The following is a 26848-nucleotide window of genomic DNA, read 5'->3' as shown; positions in this document are numbered from 1 at the left end:
TCCTCAGTGTGGTCTTTCGAAGCAATAAGTAATTTACCAGCACTTTGTACTGACAACACACATACAGTCATATGAAAAAGTTTGGGCACCCCTATTAATCTTAAGCTTAATGTTTTATAAAAATTGGTGTTTTTGCAACAGCTATTTCAGTTTGATATATGTAATAACTGTTGGACACAGTAATGTTTCTGCCTTGAAATGAGGTTTATTGTACTAACAGAAAATGTGCAATCTGCATTCAAACAAAATTTGAAAGGTGCATAAGTATGGGCACCCTTATCATTTTCTTGTTTTAAATACTCCTACCTACTTTTTACTGACTTACTAAAGCACTTTTTTTGGTTTTGTAACCTCATGGAGCTTTGAACTTTATAGCCAGGTGTATGCAATCATGAGAAAAGCTACTTAAAGTGGCCACTTGCAAGTTGTTCTCCTGTTTGAATCTCCTCTGAAGAGTGGCATCATGTGCTCCTCAAAACAACTGTCAAATGATCTGAAAACAAAGATTATTCAACATAGTTGTTCAGGGGAAGCATACAAAAAGCTGTCTCAGAGATTTAACCTGTCAGTTTCCACTGTGAGGAACATAGTAAGGAAATGGAAGAACACAGGGACAGTTCTTGTTAAGGCCAGAAGTGGCAGGCCAAGAAAAACATCAGAAAGGCAGAGAAGAAGAATGGTGAGATCAGTCAAGGACAATCCTCAGACCACCTCCAGAGAGCTGCAGCATCAACTTGCTGCAGATGGTGTCACTGTGCATCGGTCAACTATACAAGGCACTTTGCACAAGGAGAAGCTGTATGGGAGAGTGATGCGAAAGAAGCCGTTTCTGCAAGCACGCCACAAACAGAGTTGGCTGAGGTATGCAAAAGCACATTTGGAGAAGCCAATTTCTTTTTGGAAGAAGGTCCTGTGGACTGATGAAATCAAGATTGAGTTATTTGGTCATACAAAAAGGCGTTATGCATGGTGGCAAAAAAACACAGCATTCCAAGAAAAACACTTGCTACCCACAGTAAAATTTGGTGGAGGTTCCATCATGCTTTGGGGCTGTGTGGTCAATGCTGGCACTGGGAATCTTGTTAAAGTTGAGGGACGCATGGATTCCACTCAGTATCAGCAGATTCTTGACAATAGTGTTCAAGAATCAGTGATAAATATGAAGTTACAAAGTGGATGGATCTTTCAGCAAGACAATGATCCAAAACACCGCTCCAAATCTACTCAGGCATTCATGCAGAGGAACAACTACAATGTTCTGGAATGGCCATCCCAGTCCCCAGACCTGAATATCATTGAACATCTGTGGGATCATTTGAAGAGGGCTGTCCATGCTCGACGACCATCAAACTTAACTGAACTGGAATTGTTTTGTAAAGAGGAATGGTCAAAAATACCTTCATCCAGGATCCAGGAACTCATTAAAAGCTACAGGAAGCGACTAGAGGCTGTTATTTTTGCAAAAGGAGGATCTACTAACTATTAATGTCACTTTTCTGGTGAGGTGCCCATACTTATGCACCTGTCAAATTTTGTTTGAATGCAGATTGCACATTTTCTGTTAGTACAATGAACCTCATTTCAAGGCAGAAACATTACTGTATCCAACAGTTATTACATATATCAAACTGAAATAGCTGTTGCAAAAACACCAATTTTTATAGAACATTAAGCTTAAGATTAATAGGGGTGCCCAAACTTTTTCATATGACTGTATATATATATTTGTACATGTAAATGAGATCTCCTCTGAGGCATCTTTTTTCTAAGCTAAACAAGCCCAACTTTTTCAATCTCTCATCATATGAGAGCCCTTCTTTCCCTTGTAACAATCTAGTTGCCTGCCTTTGAACTGACTCTAACTTCTGAATATCATTTTCACAATGTGGAGCCCAAAACTGGATCCCATATTCAAGATGTGGCCTAACCAGTGATTTATAAAGGGGTAATTTTACATTGGGACGCGGGATTTTCTCTTTTTATACATCCTAAAATCTTGTTTGCTTTTGCGGCTGCTGCTTGACATTGAGTACTGCTGCTCAGCTTACTTGTAAACAGAATACCCAAGTCCTACTCCTGTTCTGTAGTCCCGAGTATACTCCCATTTAAAGTGTATGCAGTAATAGGATTACTCTGTCTTAGGTGCATTACTCTATATTTATCTACATTAAGCCTAACGCCAAGGGCATGCCCATTCAGACAACTTATCCAGATCGCTTTGCAATATTGTAATGTCAAGATCAGATTTTATATCCTACATAGTTTGGTGTCGTCAGCAAAGACTGACACTTTACTCTCACTCCCATCCCCAAGGTCATTAATAAAGAGGTTAAAAAGAATCGGTCCTAGCACAGATCCCTGTAGTCCCCTCTGCTGACTATATCCCATTTAGAGAACGTACCATTTTTGACAACTCTTTGTTTCCTGTCATTTAGCCAATTTCTTACCCATCTGCACATAGATCCCCAAGTCCTTGCTTCTGTAGCTTCAGTATAAGGCTGTTATGTGGTACAGTATCAAATACATTTGCAAAGTCCAGATAAATCACATCATCTGCGTTACCAGCATCCAAATTTGCACTTACCTCCTCATAGAAACCCAACATGTGGGTTAGACACCTATTTTTCATGAATTCATGCTTATTATCATTTATTATATTAGTCTCTGCAATATATCTCTGCAGGTCATCTCTTATGATGCCCTCAAAAACTTTGCACACTACTGATGTCAGACTTACTGAGCGGTAGTTACCGTGATCCACCTTCTTACCTTTCTTAAAAGGTCACATCAACCATCCTCCAATTCTGTGGCACTACTCCTGTTACAAGAGAGTCTAAGAATATCAGATACAGCGGTTTGTCAATTACTGAGCTCAATTCCCTCAGTATCCGAGAATGAATGCCATCTGGGTCGGGGAATTTGTCAATGTTTAATTTGCTCAGACGCAGGCATACTTCTTTTTGTGTTAAACTAGTTATATCAGGTGGTGAACTTTGATATTTGCTTTGTTGAAAGATCCCTGGAACAGACGGTTCATTGGTGAACATGGATGAAAAGTGGCTGTTTAATATCTCGGCCTTTTCTTTGTACTCTACAATTATCTTGTTATTCTAGTCTTTTAAGGGGTCTATACCATGTGATTTTTTCTTTTTGACATTGATGTATTTATAAAAAATGTGATTTTTTTTTTAATGTCGCTGGCGATTTGTTTCTTTGTAGCTAACTTTGCTAGCTTGATTTCTTTTTCACATTTCTTATTTAGGTCTTTATACTCCTGAAATGCTGTTTCTGTATGTTTGGCCTTCCAAGATTTTGAATGCCCTTTGTTTTTATCTTATTAAACTTTGTACTGTCCTATTTATCCATAATGGTTTCTTTTTATTCCTGGACATTTTATTACCAGAGGGTAAAACTTTTGTACAGGATTCTAGTAGTATTTCCTTACACATGCCCTACTTATGTTCAGTATCCCCAGTTTCCATGACATGGTCCCAGTCTACACAATTAAGCTCTTCCCTTAATTTGTTGATATCAGCTTTCCTAAAGTTCCAGGTTTTTGCATTTCCCCTTTTGAAGTTTGATTGAAAATTACATTGAAACTTACCATATTATGGTCATTGCATCCCAAATGCTCCCTGACCTGTAGATCTGAAATTGTATCTGGTCTGTTTGACAGAACCAGATCCAGCAGATCATCTGCCCTGGTTGGTTCATCTAACAGTTGAGAGAGGTAATTGCCTTGAATTGCAGATAAGAACTTATAGCATTTAGCACAATTGGAAGATTCTCACTGAATGTCTGGATAGTTAAAATCCCCCGTAATAAGGACCCTATTACTATGAGTTGACTTTTTAAAATTTTTGCAGCATTTCATCCTCTACCTGTTCAGCTATAATAGGCAGCTTGTAGCAAACTCCAATTAGCATCTTTCCATTCTTGTCATCCCCATGTACATTTACCCATACTGTCTCTACGTTATCAAAGCTCCCCACAATGTCGTCATTGAGCATCGGTATTAAGTTGAATTTAATGAAAATACACACCCCTCCACCTTTTTGTCATTCCTGTCCTTTCTAAATGTAGTGTAACCCTCCATATTTGTCACCCAGTCATGGCTTCCATCCAGCCAGCTTTCCGTAATACCCACCACATCATATTCTGTGACTGACATAAGAGTCAACAGTTCATTCATTTTGTTTGCAAGACGTCTTGCATTTGCCAGTAGACATTTAATACTATTAGATTTATTATTCCTACTCACCTCCCAACTTTCCTTGCTTATCCCAGCCTCCGCTAGATCCTCATTAACCCCTACTGTCTCACTCTCTCTGTCTACTCTATCTATTCCCTTATTAGCAGAACTACCCTCCCCTCCAGAATCTAGTTTAAAAGCTCCTTCATCCGCCTGGCCATTTTTTTCCCAAGCACAGCTGCACCCTCCCCATTGAGGTGCAGCCCGTCCCTACCATAGAGTCTGTAGCCAACAGAGAAGTCGGCCCAGTTCTCCATAAACCAAAACCCTTCCTTCCTGCACCAATTTGTAAGCCACTTATTTATCTCCCTTAACTTGATCCATGTCTTGGGCTTGCATTCCAAATATCAGCCAAAGCCCTGCATATTTACTAAGTTGTGCCAAATCAGGACTGGGCTCCCTGGCACTTTTCCCTCTACTCCTTCTTCTAACTGTTACCCAGCTACCTACTTCTGGGTCCTGATCTTCCCCACCTCCAACCTCCCCCATATCACTGGCCCAAGCCAGCGCATGCTCAAAGTGCTCTAAACTCCTCTCCAGGTTTCCAATGCTCCTGAGTGCTACTAGCTGCACATTTATATCTAGTATCTGGGCTTCCAAACATGTAACTCACTGATATCGAGCACAGACATATTCACCCTCAAACGGCTGTTCAAAGCATGTATACATCTCACAAAACACACCTGGTAGCATTGTGTAGCACCCTGAGGATTCGGCTGCTACAGGGGTATTGCACCTCAACCCAGAGGTGTGGTATTCCACTCCCGGGTAAGGATGGAGTGTGGAACTGAGCTAGTAGGCTGCATGCACTACATACATCCCATTTCCGGGGGACAGAACAACGGTACTCCCACCAGTATATGTGCAGGTATGACAGCGTCTGTCCCTGGCTGGAGTGGGAGGGGGGTGGAACATCCCAGTAGGGTAGGGGCAGATAGGGGGAGCAGCCTGGGTAAAGCTAGGAGCTCATTGGGTGCTGGTCACCTGAGCTCACACATAGAGGGAGTATATAAGGTGGGCACCATCTTAGATCAGGGTCAGTCAGTCAGTCAGTCAGCCTGTGAGTCAGTCAGACAGTCTGTCTGAGAGCCTGAGAAGCAGAGCAGAGGAGAAGGAAGAGAGACCCAGAGGCGCAGGACGAGAGGGGGCCCCAAGATCCCAGAATAAGGACAAAAGGGTGAAGGGTCGGCAAAAGGGTACCGGATCCCAAGCTGGCGGAGGCTACAGCACACCTTAGCCAGGAACCGGAGGTCGTGGGCAGGATCTGCCACGACCCTCACCAAATCCACTAGAAAGGCATACCAAGCATAGGGTCAGGGAGCCCAGAGGAGGCTTGACCACCAAGAGACCCGAGGGAGCCGGCCAAAAGTGGATCCCTGGTGGGAACGGCCAGAGGAAGGGAGAGTCAGAAAGGAGCTCAGGACCACGCTCCGGAATTGCCCGGGAGTTGACCGAGTCCCGCACCTGGTGGACGCAGCACGGCTTGGGTGGTCACTGCTGTACACAGTGACCCGAGCAACACCAGTAAGTAAAACCCTGGAACTGCATTTTATGCCTCCGAGTCTCCTTGCTGCACCTTCACAACCACCATCCTCCACGTCTGACCCCCTGAGGCTATACCCCTCCCGTTGGGGGTTATACTACCACAGCTGCACACACACCACCAGCCTCAGCGGACCATCCTGCAGCGGCGGCCTTTTGACCGCAAATCAACGGGTGGCGTAGTCGACACAGAAACAACAACTACCAGGACTGCCGCACACTGAGTTTGACACCCTGGGCACGGACCGGGTCACAGCCACTCGGAGACTACAACCCCCATCTGATCCGGCTCCGGGTATCCCTAACAACATGGCCCAGGGGGCGCGTCAACTTTGGCGTAGTCGGCAGGATCACGTGCCCGCAACCACCGGGTACTGCGTGCCTGAAGAAAAGTTCGCATTTACCTCAAAAAGAAGTCTCCCGCCAATTCCAGAGGGTCCCCGCCATCGGACGCCATCTCGGATCAGTTCCCGCCATTTGCCCGTCATCTGCAGTCTTTTCCCGCCATCCACAGAGTTTCCCGCCACTGGGAAGCGATTCCCGCCATCAGAAAAGATTTCCCGCCTTGGCAGAGCGGACGCCATTATGGGCGTGCCAAAGGATGGCAAGAGGCCACCTCCCATCGTGGGCCAGGACCGAAAATGGCGCCAAAAGTGGAAACCGCCCCCACCAGCAGAGACTGTGATGATTGATATGTCCATCAGCGTGAGAGAACTGCCCCTGGAACTGGCAATCATAAAGTTGCCCCAGGACCGCCCTCGGTATGGGCGTGGACAGAACAAAAGAGAGAAGATGGGAGCAGCTTGGAGGAGTCTGGAGAGGAGTCCAGAGAGAACACACCCGGAGATGGAGGGAGAGTCAGGCAGCACCGACCCAGTGGTCAGGAGCCTGTTGCAGGTCGCCACTCCAGAAGGCCTGCTGGAGATCCTGGCGCAGCTCCCCGGAGATCGGGAGCGTGCACAGACCGCGCTGGAGGGCCTCGCACGGAGGATGGCCCGGGTGCAGCAGGAAACACTGGCGGAGTGGAGTCGAGAGATGGCCCGGCAGGCCTGAGCCCGCCAGCGAAGCATGCCACCCGCAGCGAGGAGCAAATCCACCTCTGAGGACGGCGAAGGAGGGACGACGGCCGGAGACGACGCCGCGGAGGGAGCCGAAGAGATGAAGGCAGGTAATGGGGACGACAGCATCCCGTGCCCAGAAGCCGCAAACCTGCCCCAGCTCCCCGTCGCAGAGCCCGAAGCCCCACTCACCGTTCCCGTATCCGCTGCGTCATCGCTCCAAGCTAGGCCTCAAGCGGCCGGAGCCGCGGCCACACCCCCTGCTACGTCACGCACCTCAATCCAGAGCGCGGCCAAGCAGGAGACGCCTCCGGCCTGGTCGCAAGGCCGAGTGCCCCCGGGCGCCGCAGTACCAACAGCGCCCTCTACCTCTGCCGAGCCACCGGCCTGGTCGCAAGGCCAGGAACACCCGGGCGCCGCCGTCTTCACGGTGCCCTTCACCTTCAGGGTGCCCCAAGCCTGGTCGCAAGGCCTGGTAAACCTGGGCGCCGCTACCACCTCCGCGCCCTCAACATCCACAGCGCCACACCTGGGTGAAGACTTGTTTGCCCAGCACACTTGCCCGGATGGGCAGCCCTTTGTGTGGCCACCGGAGTACCACCATCCCCGACTCCGGAAAGAAAGACCCCTGGATGAGCCCCTGATCCCGGCTCCGGCGCCCGCCAAGATCACCCCGCTCTCGTTGGAGGAGGCGCAGTTTGAGTGGGACCCCACTGGAGGAGACCTCATGGGGTTCACCCAAGAAACACGGGCGGCCGCAGCGGAGCGTGCAGAGTGCTGCCGGCAGCAGCTGGAGGTCTTTGACAGGGAAAGGAGAGAGAGGCGGGTCCGTGAGCAGCGGCTGCAAATACAGAGCGCTGAACAGAAGAGCCGGACCCGGAGGAACCCCCGTGCAGCTCATTGTCCCCGTGCCACCGGGACTGTGATTAAATTCCAACTGCAGCACGGTTGGGGTTTCATCAGGGATCATCAGACCCCCGGCGACGTCTTTGTTACCCGCAGAGACGTTGAAAGTCATCTGCCGGAGGGACACAGAGGACGTGACCTATATGTAGGGGACGAGGTCACATTCACCCGGCACAAATGTGCCAAAGGACCGTACGCCCTTCATGTACACCGGCTGACGGAGGAGGAGCTGCGGTGTGAGGAGGAGCAAGAGGACCCGGACGGGTCTGAAGTTTGCCCGCGAGAAGGAACAGGAGGACGCCGTCATTAGAGTACGGTATCGTGAGACTGTAAAATAGTTACCCATCAGGGTACAAGAACAGTTAATAGTTTAAAATATAGTCCCGGTTGGGACCAGTGAACTGTACCCGTGTGTCCCTATCCCCCAACAGGCTGGGGACTGTGAGCGGCCATTCCTCATCCCCATTGGCCGAGGACTGAGGGCGGCCATACCTCCCTTTGTGTATAGTTGCGCTTTCTGGGGCGCCCCCTACTGGTTTTGGAGGAAACTGTGTTTTTTTCAGAAGAGACTGTGGCACTTACCCGGTCACAATTTGCACCGTGGCCGGAGGAACAAGAATGTTTAATATGAAAAGTTTTATGATATATATAATGTTTTATATGTTTATGTTTTGAAAAAAAAAAAAATTTGTATGTTTTTGGATGTTTATTCTTTTACAGCCCGAGGACGTGCTGTGATTTACCAGGGGGGAATGTAGCACCCTGAGGATTCGGCTGCTACAGGGGTATTGCACCTCAACCCAGAGGTGTGGTATTCCACTCCCGGGTAAGGATGGAGTGTGGAACTGAGCTAGTAGGCTGCATGCACTACATACATCCCATTTCCGGGGGACAGAACAACGGTACTCCCACCAGTATATGTGCAGGTACGACAGCGTCTGTCCCTGGCTGGAGTGGGAGGGGGGTGGAACATCCCAGTAGTGTAGGGGCAGATAGGGGGAGCAGCCTGGGTAAAGCTAGGAGCTCATTGGGTGCTGGTCACCTGAGCTCACACATAGAGGGAGTATATAAGGTGGGCACCATCTTAGATCAGGGTCAGTCAGTCAGTCAGTCAGCCTGTGAGTCAGTCAGACAGTCTGTCTGAGAGCCTGAGAAGCAGAGCAGAGGAGAAGGAAGAGAGACCCAGAGGCGCAGGACGAGAGGGGGCCCCAAGATCCCAGAATAAGGACAAAAGGGTGAAGGGTCGGCAAAAGGGTACCGGATCCCAAGCTGGCGGAGGCTACAGCACACCTTAGCCAGGAACCGGAGGTCGTGGGCAGGATCTGCCACGACCCTCACCAAATCCACTAGAAAGGCATACCAAGCATAGGGTCAGGGAGCCCAGAGGAGGCTTGACCACCAAGAGACCCGAGGGAGCCGGCCAAAAGTGGATCCCTGGTGGGAACGGCCAGAGAAAGGGAGAGTCAGAAAGGAGCTCAGGACCACGCTCCGGAATTGCCCGGGAGTTGACCGAGTCCCGCACCTGGTGGACGCAGCACGGCTTGGGTGGTCACTGCTGTACACAGTGACCCGAGCAACACCAGTAAGTAAAACCCTGGAACTGCATTTTATGCCTCTGAGTCTCCTTGCTGCACCTTCACAACCACCATCCTCCACGTCTGACCCCCTGAGGCTATACCCCTCCCGTTGGGGGTTATACTACCACAGCTGCACACACACCACCAGCCTCAGCGGACCATCCTGCAGCGGCGGCCTTTTGACCGCAAATCAACGGGTGGCGTAGTCGACACAGAAACAACAACTACCAGGACTGCCGCACAAGGAGTTTGACACCCTGGGCACGGACCGGGTCACAGCCACTCGGAGACTACAACCCCCATCTGATCCGGCTCCGGGTATCCCTAACAACATGGCCCAGGGGGCGCGTCAATTGTCCATGGAGCACATATTAAATGGGGATAAACAGTACAGATAAACGCATAAAAAACAATGGAAGGCTAGTGAGGAAAACACCAAAACTATGCTCGTGTCAAACTATGTTATTGTATTTAACTATGCACTTACCTGCAACCCCACACTTAAAATGCAGACCCTGCTCTGCTCTGCAGCCTCGCTTAGATTCACTGGAATTTGTAGTCCTCCAGACAACACAGCACAGATGTGGCTATTAGGGGTTGTACTCATCTTTCTTCTTCCTCTAAACACGGCGAGTGGAGTTGATATCAAAAAGTTCTATTTCGGTCTAATCTGACCACATGACCTTCTCCAAATGCCTCCTCTGGATCATCCAGATGGTCATTGGCGAACTTCAACAGGCCTGGACATGTGTTGGCGTGAGAAGGGGGACCTTGTGTGGCCTGCAGGATTTTAATCCCTGACAGCGTAGTGTGTTACTAACGGTAATTTGTGAGACTGTGGTCCCAATTCGCTTCAGGTCATTGACCAGGTCCTCCCATGTAGTTCTGGGCTGATTCCTGACCTTTCTCAGAATCATCCTTAACCTATGAAGCAAGATCTTGCATGGAGCCCCAGACCGAAAATCAATGACAGTCATCTTGTCTTTCTTCCATCTTCTAATAATTGTGTCTACAGTTGTTGCCTTCTCACCAAGCTGCTTTCCTATTGTCCTGTAGCGTAGCCCATCCCATCCTTGTGGTCTGCAATTTTGTCCCTGGTGTCCTTAGACAGCTCTTTCATCTTGGCCATGGTGGAGAGGTTGGAGTGTGATTGACAGATGGGTGGATAGTGTGTGGATAGATGTCGAGTTTGAACAGGAGCAATTAATACAGCTAATAAGTACAGAGTAGGAGGGCTTCTTAAAGGTCTGTGAAAGCCAGAATTCCTGCTGGCTGGTAGGTGATCAAATACTTATTTCATGCAATAAAATGCAATTATTTAAAAATCATAAAACATGATTTTCTGGTTTTTATTTTTACATTCTGTCTCTCACAGTTGAAGTGTATGTACGATAAAAATGACAGACCTCTTCATTCTTTGTAGGTGGGAAAACCTGCAAAATCAGCAGTGTACAGTCATCCCCCTGATCCCTCCAAAGTGATACTGTATAATGTCCCAACAGTGACACCTCGCCAGTCAGCAGCTCAATCATCTTGTAGGTGAGTTCTAGGATCTTCTGGTCATTGACGTCCTCATGAATCAGTGGGTGAGGTGGAGGCCACGTGATTGGGCTTAGGAGTCTTCCCCATCCCTCAGACACAGGGGTCTGACAGCGCTCACTAGAGGTCTTCACTACTGTGTAATCCTGGTTATGGAGAGACACATTAATAAATCTCCTTAACTTTACAGCCTGTGCCGTATTAGTACGCACAGACTGTAATCCCCCGGTTCAGTGAGGGCTCCGCCGCTGAGCCCGCACTGAACCGGGCACATGTCAGCTGATTATTACAGCTGACATGTGCCCGCAACAGCTGCGGGTGGAATCGCGATCCACCCGCGGCTGTTAATATGTTAAATGCCGCTGTCAATCTCTGACAGCGCCATTTAACAGCACCGCGCCGGAAGCGCGTCACTTACGCCGCCCATCGGTGACCCCGTCACGTGATCGCGGGTCACTGATGCATGGGCATGACAACCCTCGGTCTGCAGCAGACTCCAGTGGTTGTCATGAGCTGGTCGCTATGAGCGCCACCTCGTGGTCGGCGCTCATAGCACAGGACCATTTCTGCTACATGCAGGTGATCTGCTGATCATCTGTATGTAGCAGAGTCAATCAGACAAGTGCTGCCTCTAGTCTCCTATGGAGACTATAGAAGCAAGCAAAAAGTGAAAAAAAAAATGTTTTTAAAAATATTTAAAAAATTAAAAAAATATAAAAGTTTAAATCACCCCCCTTTCGCCCTATTCAAAATTAAATAATAATAAAAAAAAACACATACACATATTTGGTATCGCCACGTTCAGAATCGCCCGATATATCAAAATAAAAAAAAGAATTAATCCGATTGGTAAACGGCGTAATGAGAAAAAAATTCTAAACGCCAGAATTACGTTTTTTGGTTGCCGCAACATTGCAATAAAATGCAATAATGGGCGATCAAAACATCGGATCTACCCCAAAATGGTATCAATAAAAACTTCAGCTCAGTGCACAAAAAATAAGCCCTCACACGGCCCCAGATCCCGAAAAATGGAGATGCTACGGGTCTTCGAAAATGGCGCCATTTTTTTTTTTTTCACCAAACTTTGTAATTTTTTTTCACCACTTAAATAAAAAAGAACCTATACATGTTTGGTGTCTACAAACGCGTAATGACCTGGAGAATAATAATGGCAGGTCAGTTTTAGCATTCAGTGAACGAGGTAAAAAAAAAAAAAAATCTGTGGTATTGCACTTTTTTTGCAATTTCACCGCACTTGGAATTTTTTTCCCCGTTTTCCCGTACACTATATGGTAAAACAAGTAATGGCGTTGAAAAGTACAACTCGTCCCGCAAAAAATAAGCCCTCACACGGCCATATTGACCAAAAAATAAAAACGCTATGGCTCTGGGAACAAGGGGAGCAAAAAATGAATGCAAAAATGGAAAATCCCAGGGTTGCGAAGGGGTTAAAGACATATCCAGAGTCCTCACCTCTCCAGTTCTGTCCATCTATTATTGGCATAAATAAGAATGATGCAATGTGACGTCATCAGAATCTCTCACCTCTCCAGTAAGCCGGAAGAGGATCTCTAGGGTGAGGTGTAATATCTTCTCCGCCATCTTGTCTCTCTCCCTATCCATCCTTAATGGGTAAATCAGAAAAATGATCTTAATATACAAGATCTCCACTGAGAGGACCCAACATTGTAAGATCAGCTGATACAACATCATAAAGAATCCGGAGTAATAATACAATTACTGAAGACAATATGATGAAATATATCAGGAGATTTATTATTTTCGTTATATTCAGTTTGTTCCTTTACATCTTTTGATAAATCCTATATATTTTAGGTCACAGATAACAAGTAGTTTCTTCCTTGGAGTCTGCGGGTGAATACGTTTCTCATAGCCTCATCTTCCATAACACTAATTCTTGTCTCATTTACCGACACTGGAATCGGCATTAGCAATACTGCAGGAGATATTCATTACATGTGACAGGAGAAATAACTACTTCATGATGAGGACGACATCTTCATTTTCTACTACAGATCTATAAAAATATTTATCCAGCATTCGTCACTGACTACATCACCACCGCCAACCTATGAATGTTTCCCATCTTTCCCAGGCTGTAATCATTTATCGTGTAAGTTCTCATGTCTAGTACACATATAAAAGTTTGAGGCATTTATAAAAGCTGTTTGTAAGAACACTGCACGGCAGTGCAGCACCTGAGCAATCAGAGGCTTGTATGTTGTATGATCGCACTAATGAGGGTTGTTGAAAAAAACACTTTAAAAAAATCACAGTTTGAGAAAGAAAGAGAACATTCTCCATTCTTGATGAAGACAGAGAGAAGACATCTTCTATATATCTGAGGTAACAGAATGACAACAGCCATTATTGTATTTGAGGCAAAAAGACAGAGGCAGAGATCCTCCTCCATTATATCTGGGGCACAGAGAGGGGGAGTCCTGTGTTCAACATCGACACATCCCAATATATCTCCATGACAGCCGGGGCCTAACAATGGAGTCCTAGAACGATGTCATTAAATTATAAAGCAAAAAAAAACCAAGAAAAAAATACAGCGACATTCACTAAAGAGATAAGACGTTCTACTTCTGGAATAATCTGTCCCGAGAATGTCTCCATTAGGCTGTGTGCCCACAATGTGTTTTTTTAAGCGTTTCCGCAGCGGCAAAAACGCTGCAGAAACGCTTCAAAAATGCATGGTAGAAGGCCTGCCATGTCCCCCAATGATAATCCGCATGTGCTGTGCACATGCTGCGGAAATTTCCGCTGCGGATTATCATTGCGGAAAAAAACGCAGCACTACCAATTATTTTGCGGAAGTGCTGCGTTTTCACCGCCATTGACTTGCATTAGAACGCACCAATTCTGCAAGACTGCATCTGTACTTGCGTAATTGGCGCGTTCTAATGTGCGGATGGTACCCGGGTGTGGAGGAGAGGAGAGTCTCATCCACACCCAGGTACCATTAAAAAAGCTGTAAAAAAAGAATAAAATAAAAAATATATATATACTTATCTTCCGGCGGCCCGCGCTGTGCTACTCCTTGCTTCCCGGCACTTCGCGATGGAATGAAGGACCTGCGCCGACGTCAGAGTCATGTGACGGGTCACGCGACGCTGACGTCAGCAGGTCCTTCAATCCACCCCTGCTAGCAAGGGAGAACGGAGTGAAGCAGGACACCGGGGGCCATCGGAGGGTAAGTATACATTTTTTTATTTTTAACCATTCTTTGGGGTCACACTATATAAATCCACGCTGTTTGCATGGATTTATATAGTGCGACCAAGTTGACAAGCACTTTCCTAGTGATGCTAAAATCGCTTGGAAAGTGCTTGTCAACCCGCATGCGGAAATGCAAGTGAAGAACGCTTCACATCCGCATGTCCCTGGCAGTGAAACCGCATGTACAATCCACATGTGTTTTTTTCTGCAAGGGAGATGCAGAAACGCTCAGGAAAAAATCCTGAGCATTTCTGCATCCTGGGCACATAGCCTTACAATGTACAGCTCCTACCGCAGATAACAGCCTCTCATACATCTATAGCACCGGCCCCCGGCCCGGATCCACATCTCCAGACTGGGGAACTGATCCCGGAGGTCGGTGCTGTGTCCCGGGGTCATCTGTATCTGCATCAGGAATGGGGGAGGGGAGGGTTTATATATTAGGAGGTGGGTGGTGCCATATTGTGGGGGCAACTTGTAGTGTCATAATAAACATGTGTGGGGAGATAGTGGTACTGGGGGAACATTATACTGTGTGGGGGAGATGGTGGTATATTTATTATTCTCTGTGTGGTCACAGAGGGGGCATCACACTGTGTTGGGGCGAAGAATGAGGCACTGTACTATGTGAGTAATACGCGTTTCCTTACTTCCTGTCTCCCGTAGTAGGGTCATTTGTATTTATCAGAGGAAGAGGAACAAAATATTATAATTCTTATAAAGTGGCAACACAATAACACCAAAATAGTCTCAGCACTGAAGGGGTTAATGCGCCCTGCCCCCAATAATGGGGAATCTCCACATACCTCCACCTGCAGAGCCGCCACCACATATATGGCTGTTCTGTGCGCACAGGACCTGTGATGAGGTCACAGGAGGGGAGGAGTCAGGGGTCACATGATCAGGGGCCTCAGTGGATGCAGGACTCTGCTGTGCTGGTTGTCATGGTGCTGGATGAGGGGAAGGTTATGTGTGGGGTCAGGAGGGGTTTACAGTGTGGATGTAGCAGGGCCACGCGTGTACGAGGTGTACGGAGCGGAGCCGCGCGTGTACGAGGCGTACGGAGCGGAGCCGCGCGTGTAAGAGGCGTACGGAGCGGAGCCGCGCGTGTACGAGGCGTACGGAGCCGAGCCGCGCGTGTACGAGGCGTACGGAGCCGAGCCGCGCGTGTACGAGGCGTACGGAGCCGAGCCGCGCGTGTACGAGGCGTACGGAGCCGAGCCGCGCGTGTACGAGGCGTACGGAGCCGAGCCGCGCGTGTACGAGGCGTACGGAGCCGAGCCGCGCGTGTACGAGGCGTACGGAGCCGAGCCGCGCGTGTACGGGGCTGAGCCGCGCGTGTACGGGGCTGAGCCGCGCGTGTACGAGGCGTACGGGGCTGAGCCGCGCATGTACGAGGCGTACGGGGCTGAGCCGCGCGTGTACGAGGCGTACGGGGCTGAGCCGCGCGTGTACGAGGCGTACGGGGCTGAGCCGCGCGTGTACGAGGCGTACGGGGCTGAGCCGCGCGTGTACGAGGCGTACGGGGCTGAGCCGCGCGTGTACGGGGCTGAGTCGCGCGTGTACGGGGCGTACGGGGCTGAGCCGCGCGTGTACGAGGCGTACGGGGCTGAGCCGCGCGTGTACGGGGCTGAGTCGCGCGTGTACGGGGCTGAGTCGCGCGTGTACGGGGCTGAGCCGCGCGTGTACGGGGCTGAGCCGCGCGTGTACGAGGCGCACGGGGCTGAGCCGCGCGTGTACGAGGCGCACGGGGCTGAGCCGCGCGTGTACGAGGCGCACGGGGCTGAGCCGCGCGTGTACGAGGCGCACGGGGCTGAGCCGCGCGTGTACGAGGCGCACGGGGCTGAGCCGCGCGTGTACGAGGCGCACGGGGCTGAGCCGCGCGTGTACGAGGCGTACGGAGCGGAGCCGCGCGTGTACGAGGCGTACGGAGCGGAGCCGTGTATACGAGGATTATGGAGCGGAGCCGTGTGTGTACGAGGTGTACGGAGCGGAGCAGCGTGTGTAGAGGTGTGCGGAGTGGAGCCGCGCGTGTATGAGGCGTGTATGGAGCGGAGCCGTGTGTGTACGAGGCGTACAGAGCAGAGTCGTGTGTGTATATTATTGTGTTTCCCCCTTGACACACCCAGTTTCCCACTTACAGCCCCTTTCTCTGCCCTGAGCTCAGTCCCGGGGGTCCGGCGCTCTCTGTGTTACAGATTTGGGGAATGTTGGTAGAAGTCTCTCCCGGGCTCTTACTTACACTGACTCTTGGTCACCGTTACAGCATTATTTGCTCCATATTACAATCACTTCCTCTTCCTGCCTGTTGCATTGCTGCAGATCCCTCCCCCTTTTATCTAGTGGTGGGCAGTCCGGCTCTTTTTGGTGATCTGGCTCACTTGGCTCCGCTCACCAAAAAGAGCCGGCTCTTTTTGGCAAAAAAACGGCTCTTCTTGCAAATAATACAAATTTTCTCACTGTTATAACTCCAGTCCTTTGACTGTAAAGCCAGAACCTCATTACACACCTGTATAGGCATCTATTGAAGCAGTACAGATTGCTTTTTGCCCTGTCCTCAGAGTGTCAGCTCCTGTACAGACTGCTCACTCCTGGTTATTGCTGACCTGTGTTACTGTCTAGTATCTGATATTGCTTGTAAATGTCCTTTCTGCATCAGTCAGTGCTGTGACATCTGCTAGCGCTGGAGAAGATTCTGATTCTTAAGAATAAGTGCTTGGAGACACATTAGGGTATGTGCACACGGTCGGTATTGGCAGCGCTTTGAACGCAGTATACTTTATGCTGCGTCCAAAGCGCTGCACGCAGGTGAATCCGCATGTGTTCATTGAACCATTCGGATTCACAGCATCCTAAACATTACAGTGATCTAATTTCTCTTGCGGAGTCGCTAGTCTCCGCAAGAGAAATTCACATGCTGCGGTCTGTGAAGACGCGCCACATGTACGTGTCTGTGGGTAATCCACAGATGCACGGAGACGCATAGTGGATGGGATTTCTTGAAATCCTATCCACTATGCTCTAACATTTGGCCGCTGCGGTTTGCACTGCGTCCAATCCACAGAGATTGCTGATCGTGTGCACATACCCTTACAGGCTCTTACAGACTAACTATGATCTGTGCACCACACACGCAGTGTTAGGCCAGTTTCACATGTCCTGATATTTCCGGTACTGGAAAAAACAAGACCGGAGATATCCGTGTGTACTTGTGTGGCAGCCGTGCCGCATCAGTTAGCGCTGTTTCCAAGTGTCGGGTGCTGAACGCTGCCCTCATCATTGTCCCCTGCCGGTGCTGAAATCAGCACACGCAAGGGACAATGAGTGATGAGTAGTATTCTGCTCCTGCTGTGTCCTGGTGTAAAAATAAGAATAAAATAAAACAAATCATTATACTCACCTGTCCAAAGATGTCCCCCACTGTAACCCATCTGACCGTTCACGCCGAGGAGCCAGGGAGAATGATTTCTGCAGCACTGATGCCGTGCTCAGTGAGCGGTGTCCTGTCACTCACTGAGCGCAGCGGAGGTTCGGGGCTCGCTCGCTGGAGTGAGTCATTCTCTCCGGCTCCTCGGCTTGAACGGTCAGATGGGTTACAGTGGGGGACATCTTTGGACAGGTGAGTATAATAATTTTTTTATTTTATTCTTACACCAGGACACAGCTGGAGTAGAATACTACTCATCATTGTCCCTTGCTGGTGCTGATCGCAGCGCCGGCAGGGGACAATGATGAGGGCAGTGTTCAGCACCTGGCGCTTGGGAACAGCGCTAACTGTACACTGATTCCCAGGCACCTGTACGTGTCACACTGATGACACACGGATGTCAACCATGTGTCATCAATACGGGATGTTTTGTGGCTCGTGCAGTGTGTAAAAAACTGACATGTCAGCGTGTTTTGCCCATGGACACACGGTCTGTGGAAACACACTGTCATGTGCGCAGACCCATTCACTGGCAGGGGAGTGAGGTTTAAAGCGCCACTCCAGCAGCAAAATGAAAAACTGCAGGAGTGGAGCTTTAACTACACTATCTAACAGCTTTTTTATTTTTCTGCTTCCTTTTGATGACGCTTCATTTGAGAATCCCATTGTCTACTGGGATGCTCAAACGGTGATCATCAGATAAAAATTGGAATCATTCCCACCTTTACTCTAGTGAACAATAAAGAAGTGTTCAAAAAAATAAAATCACATTTGGTATCAACGTGTCCACAAGTGTCGGACAAGTGCAAGACAATAAAAAATTAGGATTGTACTTGAGCAGTGTAACACTATGGGGCAGTGCACTCAAATGTCACCTGAGTGCAGTGCAATTCCCACGGACACCGGCAATGAAGGAGATGGAGAAATTACTTTTTCCGTCTCCTCCACAGCTGTGTTGCAATTCTGTCATGTGAGCACAAAGCACTGACACTCGGATCACACTCGCAGCAGAACAGGAGCCTAGTGTCATTAGCATATCGCATCCGATGCTCTATGCTCGTGTGTTTGTTAGTTTTTTTATTGCACATTTTTTATTCAACTGTATAAAATGGAGTATCACTGGATCCAAAAAAAAAAGGAAGGAGGGAGGGAAAGACGAAAGCGCAGAAATTAAAAAGAAAAAAAATAACATTATTATTGTAATAACATAGCCCACTGCTTATGGGGTTAAATGCTCGGCCATGTCAGGTAGGGCCGTGTGACACTCAGTGCTGCTTATTATACTTTATTTTATATACACTGTGTGCAGAATTATTAGGCAAGTTGTATTTTAGAGGATTATTTTTATTATTGATCAACAACTATGTTCTCAATCAACCCAAAAGACTCATAAATATCCAAGCTTAATATTTTTGGAAGTTGGAGTGGTTTTTTTTAGATTTGGCTACTTTAGGAGGATATCTGTTTGTGCAGGTAACTATTACTGTGAAGAATTATTAGGCAACTTAATAAAAAACAAATATAATCCCATCTCACTTGTTTATTTTCACCAGGTAAACCAATATAAGTGCACAAAATTTAGAAATAAACATTTCTGACATGCAAAAACAAAAAAAAAATAGTGATCAGTATAGCCACCTTTCTTTATGATGACACTCAACAGCCTCCCATCCATAGATTGTCAGTTGCTTGATCTGTTTTCGATCAACATTGCGTGCAGCAGCCACCACAGCCTCCCAGACACTGTTCCGAGAGGTGTACTGTTTTCCCTCCCTGTAGATCTCACATTTTATGATGGACCACAGGTTCTCTATGGGGTTCAGATCAGGTGAACAAGGGGGCCATGTCATTATTTTTTCTTCTTTTAGACCTTTACTGGCCAGCCACGCTGTGGAGTAGTTGGATGCATGTGATGGAGCATTGTCCTGCATGAAAATCATCTTTTTCTTGAACGATACCGACTTCTTCCTGTACCACTGCTTGAAGAAGTTGTCTTCCAGAAACTGGCAGTAGGTCTGGGAGTTGAGCTTCACTCCATCCTCAACCCGAAAAGGTCCCACAAGTTCATCTTTGATGATACCAGCCCATACCAGTACCCCACCTCCACCTTGCTGGCGTCTGAGTCGGAGTGGAGCTCTCTGCCCTTTACTGATCCAGCCTCTGGCCCATCAAGAGTCACTCTCATTTCATCAGTCCATAAAACCTTTGAAAAATCAGTCTTAAGATATTTCTTGGCCCATTCTAGATGGTTTATCTTATGTTTCTTGTTCAAAGGTGGTAGTTTTTCAGCCTTCCTTACCTTGGCCATGTCCCTGAGTATCGCACACCTTGTGCTTTTTGATACTCCAGTAACGTTGCAGCTCTGAAATATGGCAAAACTGGTGGCGAATGGCATCTTGGCAGCTTCACGCTTGATTTTCCTCAATTCATGGGCAGTTATTTTGTGGCTTTTTTGGCCAACACACTTCTTGCGACCCTGTTGGCTATTTGCCATGAAACGCTTGATTGTTCGGTGATCACGCTTCAAAAGTTTGGAAATTTCAAGACTGCTGCATCCCTCTGCAAGACATCTCACAATTTTGGACTTTTCAGAGCCCGTCAAATCTCTCTTCTGACCCATTTTGCCAAAGGAAAGGAAGTTGCCTAATAATTAAGCACACCTTATATAGGGTGTTAATGTCATTAGACAACACCCCTCCTCATTACAGAGATGCACATCACCAGATTTACTTAATTGGTAGTTGGTTCTCAACCCTATGCAGCTTGGAGTAGGACAACATGTATAAAAAGTATCGAAGTGATCAAAATACGCATTTGCCTAATAATTCATTTGCCTAATAATTACATCAACTTCTGTATGGACATTGTAGTACCTGTTCAAGAGATTCGGTGTTATGCAAACAATAAGCCATGGATTACAAAAGAGTTGAAACATTTACTAAACATGAAAAAACTGGCTTTTAAAAGGAAGGACAAGGAGGCATTGAAAATTATACAGCGAGACCTAAAGGGGAAAATTAAGATTGCCCGTGAGGCATTCAGAGTTAAATTAGAAAATCAATTTGCACAAAAAAGCTCCAGAGAGGTGTGGGCTGGAATGAAGCTAGTGACTGGGTTTAAGGCAAGGTCGGAGCAGGGGGGTGGTGGACTTAGAATGGCTAATGAAATGAATGAGTTCTTCAATAGATTCAGCAATAAAGGTGCGGTAGCAGCAGGGAAGGGGGAGGAGGCCGGGGAACAACTAGCTAAATTAACAGGGGGTGAAATAGATCATTTCTCGGTCTCCAAAAATGACGTGAGGGACCAGTTTAGTAAGCTGGCCATTGGCAAAGCAGCAGGGCCTGACGGTCTCAGTCCACGTGTCCTCAGAGTGTGTGCAAATGAGTTGTGTACTGTCTTCCAGCATCTCTTTAACCAGAGCTTACAATCAAAGAGAGTACCAGTGCTATGGAAGACTTCCTGCCTGGTGCCGGTTCCCAAGACTACCTTCCCGGCTTCCCCGGGGGACTATAGACCGGTGGCCTTAACATCGCATGCGATGAAGTCCTTGGAGAGAATAGTACTTGCTCACTTGTGTCCGAGGGTGATGGCGCATACTGATGCTCTTCAGTTTGCGTACCGGCAGGGACTGGGGGTGGACGATGCTGTAGCGTATCTGCTACAAACAGTACATTCCTTTTTGGACAATGATGGAACCACAGTGCGTGCTTTGTTCTTTGATTTCTCTAGTGCATTCAACACATTACAGCCACTCTTACTGCGTGGAAAGTTGATTAAAATGGCGGTGGATGAGGGACTTGTGAATTGGATAATTGACTACCTGTCGGATAGGCCACAGTTTGTTAGGTGGGGGACGGCTACATCAGATAGTGTACTGAGCAGTGTCGGAGCCCCGCAGGGAACAGTGCTGTCGCCATTCCTCTTTACATTGTACACAGCTGACTTTCAGTATAAATCAGACCGTTGTCACCTCCAGAAGTACTCGGATGACTCTGTGATAGTTGGCGGTATTGGGAAGGACCAGGATGAAGAGGAATATAGAAGGGTGGTTGCGGACTTTGTAGTATGGTGCCAGGCTAGCCATCTAGAACTAAATGTTAAGAAAACCAGGGAGTTGGTGATGAGCTATGGAAGGTGCAAGAAGGTATGCCTACCTGTTACCATTGACGGTCAGGATGTGGAGATGGTGGACAGTTTCAAATATTTGGGGGTTTACCTGGATAGCAAGCTAGACTGGAAGTGCCACATGGAGAAGGTCTACAAGAAGGGGATGAGTAGATTGTACTTCCTAAGGAAGTTAAGGTCTTTTAATGTGTGTGGCAAAATGCTTGAGGTGTTCTACCAATCCATTGTGGCTAGTGCCACCTTTGCGGCAATAATTTGCTGGGGTAACAGTGTGCGTGTTGCTGACGCCAACAAGCTCAACAAACTTATAAAGAAGGCTAGCGCGACGGTGGGCCTACAGCTTGGGACTTTTGAAGAGGTGGTAGAGGATAGGATTAAGAAGAAGTGCAGAGCTATAATGGGCAACAACACACACCCGCTTTATGAACTGTTTGCGAAACAGAAGAGCACATTCAGCAATCGCCTAATACAACTAAGGTGTAAAAAGGAAAAATACAGGAGATCGTTTGTTCCAACAGCTATGGGGGTGTTTAACAAATGTCTGAAAAGCAATGTCTAAAGCATTCCAAATGTTATGTTATTATATGTGTCATGTTCGAGATCTGTGTTCTGCTGCTGTGATACCGCAATTTCCTCCGGGATAAAAATAAAGTATATCTTATATATCTTATCTTAATTCTGCACGCGGTGTATATACCTCCATTTATTACCCTGAGCTGCTGCCTCATCTCCTGCCGCACATCCACCCCCTGTCCTGTCTGACGCTGAAATAATAGAAGTGTCACACTGTTGTCAGTGACTCCAGTCTCCTGTTCTTTATATATTATGCCAGGCATTGCCAGCGATTTCAGCAAACTTACTTCAGGACCTTAGTGATGTCACTGACCATGTGTGCAGTAAGCAGCCAATCACAATCAGAGTAAGCGTTCATTAGGGAGGAGCCCAGTCACAGGTATTGTCAATCATCCCACATGGTCACACTCCCTGCTCTCCTGCGTCTCCTCCCAGCCCCCAGTCATGCCTGAATAAGCTAGCAGCCGGAAAAAAAAAATTGGCTCAGCTCTCAGTGATGAGCCAGCCCCCATCATTCACATCAAAGAGCCAACTCTTCCTCTCGGATAGTTCATGAAGGACACATCATTAAAACACGGCTCTGAGTCTCCTCGACTCCTCCCAGTCCACAGTCAGGCCGGAAGAAGCTAAGATGAAAAGCAATTAAAGCAGGGGAAAAAAAATCTGGCTCTATGGCTCAGCCCCCAGTGGTGAGCCGACTCTTTTGTCTCGGATCGTTCGCGAACGACACATCGCTACTTTTAACTGCTGTCCTCGCTTCACATGGTAGCTTCCCATGTTAGGTCAGTGACTTCATTGTCCAGCACCTTGTCTTCCACTGCACTCTTGTCTTCCTGACTTGTTGACTTAAAATCATTTGTTGGCAACTGTGTCTCATCATCATCTACCTCTTGAGATGTGTTCCCAGGGTGTTGCTGGGAAACATACTGGAAGCATCATCTGCCACCCAACCAACCATCTGTTCGTACTGTTCTGGCTTGAAGAGTGGTGTCCCGCGCATCCATGCAAAGTGGGTCAGGAAGCTAGGTCTCATGGATGAGCATATTTGTTGTGCTCCCACAGCATGCACAGTTTCACATGAACCACAGCAGCATGTCTACTTCCCCATTCTTTACTACACTCCTTGCAAATTTTAAATTAGGTATAAAATGTGTGCCTGCAGACTTTCTAGTATTCATAGGGAAAATAAAATATGTAGCCCTGAAAATGACTTTTGCTTTTAGGTTGCAGCAGCAGTATACCTACAGAAGATAATAAACCCTGGCTATATGCCTCTAATCCAAAAATATCCCTCTTCCACCAGCTATCCCTACACTGAATGTAGGTAACAGCGGTTTTACTAGAGAAAAGACAGTATGTAGCCTTGAAAAGGACTTTTGCTTTAATGCAATAGCAATTAAACCCTGCCTATATACCTGCTCTAACACTCCCTGAACTGCTTCTAGAAGACAGTGTGCCGAGAATTGGGTCACCTGGACTTATATAAGACCTGTTGACGCGACGCAGCTGGCCAATCACAATAATGGCAGTAGCTAACATGGCAATATGGCAGGCAATCCCCGCATGTCAATCATATTCGCTGTCTAACATGCTTGGCGGGGACTCAAGCATGGCGCTCTAACACCCCAATGCTTGATCCAGTAGCGAACAGTGGCGAGCACCCTGTCTCATCACTAATGGGGATATCTTTTATAAGTCAATACTTATAATTTTTGCTAAAAGACAAAGGAAGTGCAAACATAGAGCTTGTACATCTTGCCAACATCCACGCCCTGATGACTGCAATGAAGAATTCTACTATGACTGCCTATCCTCAAATAGAGAAGATGATTTTCAGTCTTCAGCTAAGCAATTTTTTTGCTGGTTTCATTCCCAATGCTTGGATGTGCTTAATGAGACGAAGGCTGGAAAAGGAAGGAAATATAGATCAGGAAATAATGCTCTGTCCCCAACCTCTTCTTTAGACCAAAATCCAGGGAGTGGGGAGACACCAGCGATGTGGTGTAATTAAAATTTCCATTTATTTGAAGGATGATATTTCCATAAAAAATGCACTTACAAAGAGAGCCAATTCACACCATATGGGCAAACAGAGTAAAAAAAAACGCTACGGGTTTCGGCTTAGAAAAGCCTTCATCATGGTACCTCTACTTTGGTTATAGATCTTTCAGATTCTGGCTCTTCTGATGACTCTAACATAGGAATTCCGGAGGACTATAATTTGTTCTATGAAGAGAATGTTCATAAATTACTAATGTTGGTCAAGTCTACAGTAGATTTAAATAAAGATATCAAGAGAAAACCAAAGAATGAGGCCTTATATCATTTTCCTAAATCTGAAAACAGATCCTTTCCATTTCATTCCTTGTTTAAACTATTGTTTGAAATGGATTTGAACAAACCAGATAAGTTGGACCCAGGTGCTAGATTTAATTCTATCTACAGACTAGATCCTTCTTGTTTTGAACACTTGTAAGTTCCCCTAAAGGTGGACCTTGTAGTGACCAAATGGGAAAAATAGACTTTTTAGCCATCTGACAACTCTTCCCTTTTAAAAGATCATATGAATTATAGTCATCTGACTAGAAACATACAGAGTGAGGTAGTTAGGGAAGAAATTTTGTCTAAAATTCCTATCATGAAGTCTGCTAGTGAGTTCCTATGTGATGCTGCTTGGCACGGGCATACATACAAATCATGAGGCCCCATAGCAGAAGTTCCAATTGCCCCCCCCCCCTCACCCTCCAAAAAAGAAAAAAAACAAAAATTAAATAATTGTTGTTGTCACAGAAGAGCAGATCTCACAATTTTCCAGCTGTTACATAGTAATTTTCCTCCTGCTGAAGTCCTAGATTCCTTTTTCATTGCCCCCATAAAGTATGATGCCAACAAAAGTGCCCCCCTAAACACAGTATGATATCCCCGTGCTGAATTCCTCCACATGCACAGTATAATGAACCTACTGTACCCCACCTCAACTCCCAAGGCAAAGTATGCTGACCCCAACACAATGTGATACCCCCAACTGTGACCCCCACACAGCCCTCCATGCACATTAAAGGGCCTACATACAGTATAATGGCCTGCACTAGCCCTCCTAACAGTAAGATGGCCCCCACACAAACCTTCACATTGTATAATTGCTTGTACACAGTATAATGGTCCCACATAACCCTCCAAATATTATAATGGCCCCACATAGCCTTGCATATAGCATAATGTGCCCCCCATAATCCTCCATATAGTATAATGAACCAGGGGAGGAGTCCTGAGGAGACAATTTGCATATTCTCACTGCATTTTGGGATAAGTGAAGAGTCTCCGCGAGCTCAAAGAACACTGGATTTTGGCCGTTGGACCTGAAAGGAGGACATCGGTGAACCGTGCGCCTACCGGCGCGCAAATTTTGGAGCGTTTTTCACTGTTTTTATAACATATGAACAATAAGAACATGGAAGAGTCCAGGAGCCATTTGGTGAGCTACATATCCTGCTACATGTTCACAGACTTGCCAGTGGAAAAGCCAAATTTCACATGCCAGAAATGCAAGCTTGTGTCCCTGTTGGAGGAAAAGTTGCGAAATCTAGAAGAGAGGTTAACTACCTTGAAAATCATTAAGGAAGGTGAAGAGTTCTTAGACAGAGCAGAATTATCTCTTCATGATACAGAAAGAGAAGAAATTCGAACTGCACCTGACGAAACAGAGGAATGGAAGCATGTGACCCACAGAAGCAGGAGGATCGAGAGGCAGTCAGCACGTACAGGGGTGGATTAAGAGTAGCAAGGGCCCCGGGCAGTTTAGAAGGCGCTGCCCCCCCCCCCCACCAGATTTATCACGTGACATGTCACATGATCCCCTGTGATAGATCATGTGATAGTTCACGGGAAATTAATTTGCCACAATATTAATTGTGCTGCCTCATCTGAGAGCAGCACAATATTGGGGCAGATACCCTGATTCCAGCGATGTGTCACTTTTTCAGCTGCTTGTTGTCATTTTGAGAAAATCACCGTTTTATCTGCTGCAGATCTAGCAGCTCTCTGAATGCTGCGCTCTGTATAGCCCCACCCACACCACTGATTGGCAGCTTTCTGCCCATGCTCAGTGTACACAGAAATCTACTGATCAGTGATGGGGGTGGGGTCCTACAGAACTTACTAGTCATCTAGTGATAATTACCTTCTGACAAATCAATGATTTTATCAAAACAACACTAAGCAGCCCAGTAAGTGACACATTACTGGAATCAGTGCCTCTAACCCTACATTATGCTGCTCTCAGATTAGGTGGCAAAAACCTGATGACAGATTCCCTTTAAAGGAGCTGTAAACACAAAAAGGTTTGTATTAAAAAAAATACAAGCCATTTGTGAAATTAACTTTTTTTCATTGTTAATTCACATTAGACTGTATCTTCAACACTTTTGTCAGCAGGTCTTATTACAGACTCTGAATAGGGCAGCTCTCTCCCTCTCCCTCAGCAGAAAGTCACAGCATGGTGAAAAAACGGGATCTTTTATGATTTTCTCATAATAAATAAAAAAGGACATGCAAGTCCTCCAAACTATTTTCCATTTCTGTATAGGGGAGGACCTAAATC

General features: G+C 47.0%; 2 protein-coding genes across 10 annotated transcripts in view; both read right to left on the bottom strand.

Moving 5' to 3' along the window:
* Positions 1-26848, bottom strand: part of LOC141271850 (gastrula zinc finger protein XlCGF66.1-like) — a 341588-nt gene that overhangs the window by 92219 nt on the left and 222521 nt on the right. The gene's annotated exons all lie outside the window — the stretch shown is intronic.
* The window catches only part of LOC141271835 (uncharacterized), a 164886-nt gene that overhangs the window by 9403 nt on the left and 128635 nt on the right, over positions 1-26848 (bottom strand). For 2 of the 9 annotated variants that reach the window (XM_073682012.1, XM_073682010.1), the window contains exons 1-3: positions 14930-14997; positions 12423-12501; positions 10844-11020 (exon numbers count right to left, since the gene is read on the bottom strand). In XM_073682012.1, the coding sequence (XP_073538113.1) occupies positions 10844-11020; positions 12423-12501; positions 14930-14955 (282 nt within the window). In that variant the 5' untranslated portion in view covers positions 14956-14997. Of the gene's footprint in view, positions 1-2769; positions 5213-10843; positions 11021-12350; positions 12502-14929; positions 14998-16365; positions 16390-22372; positions 22489-26848 lie in introns of those variants that run through there. The other 7 variants (XM_073682013.1, XM_073682014.1, XM_073682011.1 and 4 more) reach the window with 7 other exon arrangements.

The sequence above is a fragment of the Phyllobates terribilis genome, unplaced genomic scaffold (assembly GCF_046119375.1).
Source record: "Phyllobates terribilis strain yellow unplaced genomic scaffold, ASM4611937v1 Scaffold_5__5_contigs__length_657084704, whole genome shotgun sequence".
In the NCBI taxonomy this organism is placed as follows: Eukaryota; Metazoa; Chordata; class Amphibia; order Anura; family Dendrobatidae; genus Phyllobates; species Phyllobates terribilis.
Note: the sequence above shows the minus strand (reverse complement) of the source record. Positions and strands in the feature narration are given on the sequence as shown.